The sequence below is a fragment of the Otolemur garnettii genome, unplaced genomic scaffold (assembly GCF_000181295.1).
Source record: "Otolemur garnettii isolate 467f Iridium unplaced genomic scaffold, OtoGar3 scaffold00003, whole genome shotgun sequence".
NCBI classification, from domain to species: domain Eukaryota; kingdom Metazoa; phylum Chordata; class Mammalia; order Primates; family Galagidae; genus Otolemur; species Otolemur garnettii.
Genome location: NW_003852398.1, coordinates 38,394,350 through 38,405,251, shown reverse-complemented (window position 1 = coordinate 38,405,251; position 10,902 = coordinate 38,394,350). Strand labels below are relative to the sequence as shown.

Below are 10,902 nucleotides of genomic sequence, written 5' to 3'. Positions count from 1 at the left end.
TGTAAAATTTGGATTTGGTCAAAAGGCCACATTCAAGGATCCAGAAGGCCACATGTGACCCAAGACTGCAGGTTCCCCACCTCATTGTGCCAACTTGGCAGCAAAATCCAGAGAAGGTAGTACATATGCCTCTTCAGAAAAAATGGCAACCTCTCAGTTTCTGAGTCTAAGGCACAAATGAGCCACTAGCCTGGCCAGAGGCATCTTCTTCTCTGGAGGTACTATTCACATTAGAGTTAACCAGAAGTGTCCCTGAGCCTGTGGAAGAATCCAGTCTGTTGTGCCAGTCACTGTCTGGGGATCCATCAGACGTCTCAGGGTTCTATCATTTTCTATCAAAATCTATCTGATTTTCTTCTTGGTCAAACTTTTCCAGGCTGCCATGCAGGGGATTGTGAATTTTACCCTACTCTCTAAACATGTAGATACAGTTTCATCTCTGATATAAATTCTTTTTCAAGGATTTTTGTTCCATATTCCCTCAGGAAAGTACCTCAAGGCTGGATGCTAAGAGTGGACTAAGACAACTCAAGGACATATCTGAGGATACAGAAATGAATACAGTCTATACCATCAGGGAACTCTCAGTTGCCTGTGGGAGGAAAACCAGCTCAGAACTAACTACTTACAACAAAAAGGAGAACGCAGAGGAGAAAGGAATTAATTCCAGGTACAGGGTCAATGATAAACTGAGCTAACACTGCACTCCTATTGGGTACCAAGTACTATACCAGTCATTTTACATACAATATCCCAATTAATTGTCCTGTGGAATGTGTCCTAATATGATTATCCTCACTTTACAAATGAAACACAAGAGGAAAGGCCAAGAACTTGCCCAAGGTCACACAACTAATTCGTAAATACTAAAGATGAAATTTGGACCCTGCTGGCCAACACTAAAGCTTATGTTATTTTCCCTGTTTACATATCCTTAAGTAAAGAAATTCTTCCTGGTAGAAAAGGAATCTCAGTTTCCTCTTCTGTAATCTGGGAACAACAGCAATGCCTTCCTCACAGGGCTGTAGTGAAGGGTGGATCAATTGAAGAACATAAAGCACTTAGCACAGTGTTGGACAAACTATAAATATTCAGTAAATAGAGAAAGCTTTATCATCATCATCACTGTCATTTCTTCTTTAAAGAGTCCAGAAGGGGCCGGGCGTGGTGGCTCATGCCTGTAATCCCAGCATTTTGAGAGGTCCAGGTGGGTGGATAGCCTGAGCTCATGAGTTTGAGACTAGCCTAAGCTACAGTGAAACCCCATCTCTAAAAATAGCTAGGTGTTGTGGCAGGCACTGTGGTCCCAGCTACTAGGGAGGCTGAGGCAAGAGAATTGCCTAAGCCCAAGAATTAGAGGTTGCTATGAGCTATGACAGCCATAGCACTCTATAGGGGGTGACAAAATGAGACTCTGTCTCAAGAAATAAAAAATAATATAAAGAGTCCAGAAGGGAGTGGCCAAGGGCCAGTATTTTTGTTTATTTTTGAGTTGAGAGTGGGGGTTGGTTTGGGTTTCTGTCGTTTTTGTAGTTTAAAAGGATTTTTTATACAGAAAAAAAAATAGATCTTACCAAACCACAAGTCCCTCCCATGACCACCTGACAAGTGAGGCTCCTGTCTCACCAAAGAGTCATTCCATACCTTCTCTTCCGAAGAAACGGTCAGCTTATCACTGGATATCAAGCTGCATACCTGGTCCAGACTTAGGCTAAGAAATTCTTCCCCCAGCATCACCTCTGGAAAGTGCTGCTCTGTTCCAAGAAAAAGCATAAGTTAAGAAAACAAACTTATAACACATTTCTGCCCTTCTTTGAGCCAATGCTGTAACAATCTTTGGAAGGTTGGAGGAGGAAAAGACACAGAGGGAAAGACAGAGGCATCTTGGCTAAAGGGAAACTAGCCTTTTAATTCAGCAGTAAAGGCATCACCCTGTGTGATCCTCTGTCCTGAACATCAACACAGACGAAAATAGGGCAGAGAGATCTAAGTTCATAATTTTTTTTTTTGATATTAATAATGGTACTGTAGAAAGGCCTCACAGGGACCTGCCTACTTAGTTGAGCTCATTTCCCCTCAGGGCACAAGATGATAGAGTTGCAGACAGTGCCCCCTGCAGCTCAGCCAAACAAAAGTAGGTCAGAACTTCTGTGCAGCTAGAAATTTCAGGGGGTTCTTGTAGGAAGTCAGCATTAGCAGTCTATGGTTCATGAGGAGGCCCAACATCTAGGTGTGGCAGCAACAGGTTGGCCCTGCCACCAATCAGAACAGTCCATAGCAGCAAGGCCTACAGAGCTGTAAAATGAAGGAGAATTTGCGGACAACGAGAGTAAAACAAAACCCACAGGCCTACAGTACGGTCCATGTAAGGGAAATGCCAGGGACTATACCCACCTTGACCTTTGCCCAGGCCATTATCCTATCCTATTACTGAACATTATCTTTACTGAAATGGCATCTGCTTCAGAAGGAAGGAACCTAGGTTGAAATTCTGGTTTTGCCATTTATAAGTTGTGCCCTTAGGCCAACAGCATCATCTCCTTGGGCTTTGCTATTCTTTTCTGTAAGATGGAAATAACACCACCCACCTTGCCTTAATTCCATGTTCTGATGAATAAAGGTTTGTGAAAGTGTTTTGTAAGGTTCTTATAAGATGAATCTGCCCAAGGGATCATAATTCCTAGTGCAGCAGGCTCTGCAAATGACAAGACCCTTTGTCATTTACCAGACCTTGCTCTGTTCTCAGTTCTCACATAACCCTGCACCATTGCCCCAAGTAGCACATGTGCTCCTTGCCCTCCAGGTCTCCTCCTTCCTTCTCTGGTGGCCCCCTCTGGCCTGGTAGCATCTTGGATATCTCTAAAGGGCTACACTTCTCAGTGCCCACTGCAAGCTGCCTCCACTTGGTCTGGTTGACCTCTTAAATGAGATTCAGGGTCTCTCCATCCTTGGGAGCTGGTGAAACAACAAGTCTACTGCAAGGGCATAACAAAAAAGGAAGTCAAGGCACATTAAGCCCCCTTGTCATATTCATCAACTATTTATTTATGTATTGGAGACAGGGTCTTACTGTTACACAGGCTGGCCAAGTGATCCTCCCACCTCAGCCTTCCAAGTTAAGCTGGGACTACAGGTGCACACCACCATGTCCAGCTTTGCCAATTTTTCATAAAACAAAGAACTTAAGATTTAAATCATTTATTGCAAAAATCATTTTTATGTTTTTATACTGAAATAATTTTATACCTAAAGAATTCCCATATGATTTCTCACCTTCATCCAGATTCTCTAAATGTTAATGGTTTACTCTCAAGGATCAAGTTATAAACAGTCTTTTCCATCTTTCCCTGTACAAAAAAGGCTCCCCACTTGTTCCCTGACAGCTTACTAGTATCACTGTGGTCACAACTAAAGTTTGTCCACCTTGAAACACAAGAATGTTTATACATAATAAGACAAATCCGAAAGTCAGATTCTTTATGAAGGAAAGCAACTGTTATAAAGTCAGAGTCAGAAGCTAGTCTTTGTATCTCCATATGTCAATAGGAAGAAAGTCTTAAAAAGCTTAGTTTTTAGGTTAAACATTCAAAAACCTTTATAACTATAGAAATATTTAAGACCATACCTAGTATAGTATTTTCAGAGTCCTCATTCCTAAAGATCTTAAAATAAGAGCAAGAATAATCTCTTTTGGATTGTGAGAATTTATTCTTGGCCTGGAGCCTGAGAAAGTAAGTAGATTCTCCCTCCATGCCCTTTCTAGTCCAAGAAGTCCTTGGACCACAGCACCCTGTCAGTTGGTAACACCCAAGAAACAGCAGATAGAAAAAGCAGTCTAAACAAGCCAGCACACCATGACAAAACACAGGACATCAGACTCTATGGACTACCTGGTTCTCAGGAGAATCAGATAAATCAATACCAACATATCTCACTGTGGCCCAGAGCTACATCTGGCCTGCCCACATTTATCTTTGGTTGACAAAAACTGACATTTTGAGGAGAGAAAAGGGTGAAGAGAACAGGAGGAGGTAAGAAAGTAAAATTCTGTGCTGTGAAATAAAAATTTCCTTACAGCTCATAAAGCTAAAAGTAGATGGGTACAGATTTTGAAAAGAAAGACAACAGAAGTACAGTAATGCATACTCTAGGAGACTTGAGGAACAAATAAGAAATCCTCAGAGATAAATCAAGGTGAAAGTAGTCATTCCTCATCTCTTCAGCTCTCACCCTCTTGGGCACTGCAGGATTTTAATCTAGATCCCTTCTTTCTGAAGTAGGCTGGTTCTGTGCCCATCTCGAACCTTCCACTGAAATCTCATTCAGAAAGCCTCCTAGGAAGCAGCATCTGATGGGGCAGGGGAAATTAGAAGATTAGTGAGCTGCTGCTTCTCATCCAGGGCTGACACTCGGGGGTCCTGGAGATTTACAGGGCATGAGCAGGAAGAAGCAAAGAAACATCAGAAAAGAAAACTCCTTCCCTTCTGCTTTTAGTCTGAGGAGACAGGCTAAGCTCCCCCCGAGTCTTTGGACCAGAGTCCTCTTTCTGTTAGCAAAACTAAAAAAAACAATGAAATAAAAAAATTAAAAAACAAGAACAGGATACTCTGGCTAACTCAGTTTCCTGGGAAATAGGATTTCCCCAGAACATTTCATACTCAACCTCTTCACATCTGCTTCCCAGAAAAAACTCACTCTTATCCCAGAAGATACCTCCCGAGAATCATCTTCCACTTTTAACAATTTGGTTTTCTGTTTGTTTTGCTTTGCTTTTATTGTATTAATGGTGACTATAGCTAAGAGCCTTTGGTAAACGTCAAAAAGCCTTTTCAGGCTTTGGCTTCCCCATCTACAAAATGGAACTATAATACCTGACCTGGCATTAGAATAGCCAAAATCCAAGACATTGACACCACCAACTGCTGGTACAAATGGGGAACAACAGGAACTTTCATTCATTGCTGGTGGGAGTACAAAGTGGTTTAAACGTTTTGGAAGACAGTTTGGCAGTTTTTCACAAAGTTAAACACAGCTTTACTATATGTCCAGCATTCAAGATCCTAGATATTTACCAATAAAAATTGAAAACTTACATCCACACAAAACCCTGCACATAAATGTTTATAACAGCAATTTATTCATAATTACCAGAAAATAGAAGTAACCAAGTCATTTCTCATTAGGTTAATGGATGAACAAACTGCAATATATCCACCCAATGGAAAATTATTTATCATAGTACTAAAAAGAAATGAACTTTCAATCCACAAAAAGACATAAAGGAACATTAAATGAATATTTTTAAGTGAAGGAAACCAGCCTAGAATGGCTATATACTGTATGATTCCAACTACATGGCATTCTGGAAAAGGAAAAACTATAGAAATAGTAAAAAGATTATTGTTTGCCAGGAATTCCAGAAGAGGGAGTAAGAGTTGAATAGGTAAAGCAAAATGGACTCAGTAATAGTGGATACATGATATTATGCCTTTGTCAAAACCCACAGAACTGTAACACCACAGTGAACCTAAATGTAAACTATAGACTTGAGTTAATAATAATGCACCAATATCGTCTCATTGTACAATAATAACATATTGACATTAGTTACTAATAGTGTGGCACACAAATGCAACAAGAAGTTAGTAATGGGGAAAATGTTCTGTGAGAGGAAATAAACGGGAATTATTTGTACTAGCTATTCAATTTTTTTTATAAACTTAACACTGCTTTTAAAACTGTCTATTAATTTTTTAAGTTAATTTATGTAATTTTCTCAGATTCTTATCTCACCTATGTAGAGTTCTAGTCTTCACTGGGAATGCTGGACAATAGGAATACACAGTATATGGCTTTCTTGGTAATATAGCTTTTAATACATGAAAATGTTTTTCAGTCTTAGTATAACCTTAAGAAACCTGAGGCCTATACCAAAAATATACCTAAACCAGCTGAAAAGTCTCAGTTTTAAATATATTTCTAAGCTTTGGAAGTTTATGAAAGAAAGTAGACCACAAATACAGAAAAAACACAGTAAATATTTTTGTTCACATATATAAATGTGAAGGTATAAGACAAAAAATTCCCTCTGTATAGTTTTTAATAATTTTTAATAATGAATTCATACTTGCTATTCATTTTTAAACATTATAAGTATAAATGTGAGGAATATATCCTTGTTTTTAGTATATTATTATTATATCAATTTTTAAATTCATGAAATTTAACCTTTCACTATATATCATTGAAATTTGATATTTATAACAATACACATAACTTAAGTAAAAACACCTGACCTAAGTCCTCAGATTGTTTTGAAGCTCAGAGATGGTAACATATATTAGTTTGTTTTGAGATTTTTAAGAAACTCTTTAGAAATGAAGGATGAATATTATCAGCCTGTGTTTCTGCTTTGCAAAGTCCAGTTCTATGGGAAGTGTCACTCTTTAACAGAGGTCATTTTCTACAGCATTAAGACATCCTTTGGGACTGCAGGTCCTATAGGCAAGGCTGTGAACCTACAAGGTCTTAGAGACCAAGCTTAATTCCATTGAATTCAACAAATTTTCTAGTGATACAAGTTATTCAATTTCTTAAGGCTGCAGTTTTCTCATCTATCAAATGGTGCTAATAATAGTACCTGTCTCATAAAGGTGTTGTAGACATTACATATAAATATGGGCAATAAATATATGTAACTCACACTTGCTGAGCTACATATATTTATGTAATAATGTCTTCATTGGTCTAACAAAGGTTCACTGAGCAAGTGCTGGATAACTGTTAACATATGATATACCAAATGCAGTGTTTTTTTAAAAACGAAGAAAACAGTTGATGCCTGAAAGGAGCCTACTGGCTCATAAGAGAGACAAGACAACGCACCAGTAACTCCAACGCAAAGTCCACATGGCCATGGCTTGGAGAGGTACTTTAAACATAAACAAAAGCAGGGAAGCAGAAAAATTCAGAAGCATGTATAGGAAGCAGCAATAGTGAAGTCTAGCCAGAGCCTCAGCTATGTCTTCATTGGTCTAACAAAGGTTCACTGAGTACCCACTATGTGTGGGGAACTGTGCCAGCCTCCTGCAGATGCAATGAAGAGGCAGACAAAGCTAGATCTTTGGGGAGGAGTGCATGTGCAGGGGGCATAGTGTCTGTTAACCATGGGCTAGCTGCCTGAAGGGTAACTCTCCAATAATTAACTCTAACTTTTCTTGTCTTTCTGATTCTTTTCCTTAAAAAGGAGTGGAAACAGAGGAAAAAAATGATTAATTAAGGGCTCTAGTTAAGAGTTCTAATTAATCAGCCTTTACTATAAGTAACAAACACTTTTAAGTTCCAAGTCCTGATTGATTAAACACAATGGGTGTGCTCCCATCCATTTGGATGAGAAATTGTGGTGAAGAGGAAGAGGCACCATATAACTTCCAATCTTTTTTCTACCAACGAACACATATATATCTTCTCAATGTTGAAAAAAATGATAAAATTTGAGTGCCACATTCCCAGCAAAGGGATTTCTCTGAAAGCACACTTAGGTCTTTTCAAGGAAGTAGGCATGGAATAAGGTGAGGCATCTCCTAACAAGCAGCTAACACCATGCTAGGTATTTTACATGTATGTATTGTGTCATTTAATCCCCCTAAAAGCCCTACTGAAATGGGAGGTCAGAAATTCTAAATCATATGCTTAGGAACATACAACAGTTAAGTAGTAGAGCCAAGATTTAAACCCACAGCTGTCTGATTATAACAAATATTCTGATGAGTACCTTAGTCCTTAAGAGTAGGCCACTGGGGTAAAACTCAATATAGATATCAGAAAACTTAAAGAACTCCCTCCAGGGATATGAGAGAGAGAGAAAGAGAAGGTATGAATCTAAAGACCTTTCTTTTAGGGAAAAAAAAAAGTAATCTTAGAGGAGTATTCTAAGCATTTTGAGTGAGTCTTGGTTTCAAATATCAGACCTAATCCCTGATTTAAGATATTCCCTAAACCCTATGTTCACCAGACTAAATGAAGTGATTTTTTTTCCTTTTTTTTTTTTTCCTTTGGCAACACAGAGTTCTCCTCTATGCCATGAGCAGAGTGCAATGGCGTTATAGCTCACTGCAAACTCAGAGTTAGGCTGTGGGCATCCTGCTGCCTCAGCCTCTGAAGCTGGTGGGATTACAGGCACTCCGCACAGCACCCAGCTGGGATTTTCAATTTTTTTCATGAGTTGGGTCACTCAGACAAGCCTTGAACTGGCTCAAGCAATCCTCCCACCTCAGCCTCCCAGTGCTGGGATTACAGGTGTGAGCCACAGTGCCTGGCTAAATGAAGTGATATTCCATGTTCCAAAAGCCTGAAAAACTAGAAATAATTATCATACTTCTAATCACCCTGCTTTATCACAAGAGAGCTTTCTGTCATACTAGGACTGGGAGCCCCATGAGGTCAGGAACCAAGCTTGTCTTGTTTGAAGCTGAATCCACAGCATCCAGCACAATGTTTACATTTATTGAGCTCTAAAATTATTAATGTACTTCCCTGCCCGTTCTTCAGGACTACCTAGGGCTCAAGCAACCTTCCAAGCTAGCCTTAAATCTATTCCTCCCCTCTTTAATGGGATGAAATAAACCTAAGCTTTTGGTCTGATTCATCTAAACTACAAGCCCAGAATAAATGGAATGATAACCCATCTGTCACCTCTTTGACCTGCAGAGATGAAATGAACCTCATAATTCCCAGAGCCAGTAGCCCCAGGGAACAGGTGTTAGTGAATTGAACACTGGTCACACCTCTAGGAGAGATCAGGTGACACAGGTGAAAATACAAACAGAATCAAAATATTTTGGCAGGATTAACAAAAAGAAGAAGAACTGTCTTACATCTCTTTCTTCTGTCCCTCATTACCCCATTTCTGTAGGGAAAAGGCAAGCTTTCTTGAATCAATATTTAAACTTTCCAGGTCCTCAGTCTTCACTCCAGGGGAAAGGCTTGGCTCCCACAGGGAAGTAACAGAGACCTACATTGACCTCTTCCCAGAAGGGTCATGACCACCAGCCTCAAACTTTAAACATTATTACCTCCCCTCTCCCTGGGAAATGAGCTTTCTTTCCATACAACTTTACTCCAGAACTATAGGTATTATTCCTCTCTCTCTCTCTCTCTCTCTCTCTCTCACACACACACACACACACAGCCAAAGGATACATCAAAACTGCCCAGTTAACACTGCCATCAATTCAACACTGAAGTTCCCTCTTACCCAGAAAAATGAAACAAGAGAAGTCTCCTAAAATCTCAACAAAAAGAAGAGCTAGCAACAACTGCTTCATTTGCCACCTTCAAGTTAGAAACAGAAAATCAAAGGGAGATAGGAGTCCCTTCCACAGGTAGACAGGCTGTGCCTGCCAGGGTGGGTGGTAATGGGAATAGTGGGCCTGGGACACAAGCCTCTGGAGTCAAATGGCCTCACTGTGAATCTTGGTACTGCTACTTCAAGCTATGTGATCTTGGCAAGTTAACAAATTTCTCTGGAGTTTCTGTTTTCTCACCTATAAATTAAGAAAAAAAATAAGTACTTCATAGAGCTAAGTAACCAAAAAGAGGGAATACCTATGAAATGTATAGCACAAGTCTCAGCATGCAATAAGTGTTCAAAAATGGTAGAAATTCCCACCATTATCATCATTATCACCATCTCATGATAAAAAGGTGGGGGCAGCCATTTTATAAGAAGACCCTTACTGAATCAGCAGTTTATGTTTTTTGATGCCTTGCCAAATTTTTCTGCTACTCTTAATTTAATTACTTCATTCCATGATCTCAAATAACTCAATCAATCGAAAAAAGGCCATTTTCCTCCATGAGCATGTGAAATCCCATGGCTTTTCCATCCCATGGCTGGAGGGTTTCAGCTCAGCTTTGGCAGACTGATGTAAACAACAGGTCAAAAGAATTTTAATTGCTATTTCATTAATGGGATCCCATTAACAACCTTCCCAACCAGCCCTGCTGATAGCCCAGTGCACAGATGTCCAATTACCAAACAACAAAGTCCCCATAAACCTGGACCCTAGCCTCTGAGGTTAAAGATTAAGCAGTCCCTGGAAACAACAACACTGGTCTCTCCAGTGTCTCTCTTTCTCTTATAAAGAGGAAACAATGAGGTATAAGAAAAAAGTTGTACAAAACACTAGGGTCCCTTTCCCAGCTACTAGCTACCAAGGAGGACTGTGATGCCACCAGTGGAGGCAAGGGTCTGATCAGTCAGTTTCTAAATGTGGGACTCACCCTCCCCTGCCCCAGAATAATATATATCACAGCAAAAATCTAAGGGCATAGCTGGGGAAGAGAGGGGGCGGGGCCTGAATCCAGAGAAAGCAGGAGGGACTGCCACAGCAGGAAGAGACAGGGCCACTCCAAACAGAAAACCAGACAGGCAACTGGATAAAGAGAGGTGATGCTCCAATTCCCACAAAGTAATGTTCTCTCTAGGAAGGCTAAAGATCTATTAGAAGGCAAAAGTTGGACTAAAATAAAGCTACCTTTTTTTAGAGAGCAACTTTAATATCTAAAAAAAATTTTAAATGGACATTCTCATTGATCCAACAAATAGGTACTACTAAAAAGTACCCTATAAGTATAGGAGGATAAGGAAAAGTACCCTTATAAGTATACTAGCAAGTGTACTCCAAAATATTATGTATAAGAATTCTCATTGAAGCATTTTATATAAAAGAAAAAACTAGAAACATTAATGTTTATCAATAGAAGACTAGTTAAATAAGCTATATTTCATCCATATAATGCAGCAAATAATAAGATACAGCCACACACAAGGGTCTGGAAAGAATTGCAAGATTTTGTATTAAGTCGAACAAAAGCACAGGGAGTATAGAAAACTTCTGT

The 10,902-nt window shown here is 39.5% G+C and overlaps 1 protein-coding gene across 1 annotated transcript in view; it reads right to left on the bottom strand.

Moving 5' to 3' along the window:
• KLHL3 (kelch like family member 3) overlaps positions 1–10,902 on the bottom strand; it is a 122,529-nt gene that overhangs the window by 60,386 nt on the left and 51,241 nt on the right. Inside the window, exon 6 of the mRNA XM_003782165.3 lies at positions 1,645–1,754. Within this exon, the coding sequence (XP_003782213.1) occupies positions 1,645–1,754 (110 nt within the window). The remainder of the gene's footprint in view (positions 1–1,644; positions 1,755–10,902) is intronic.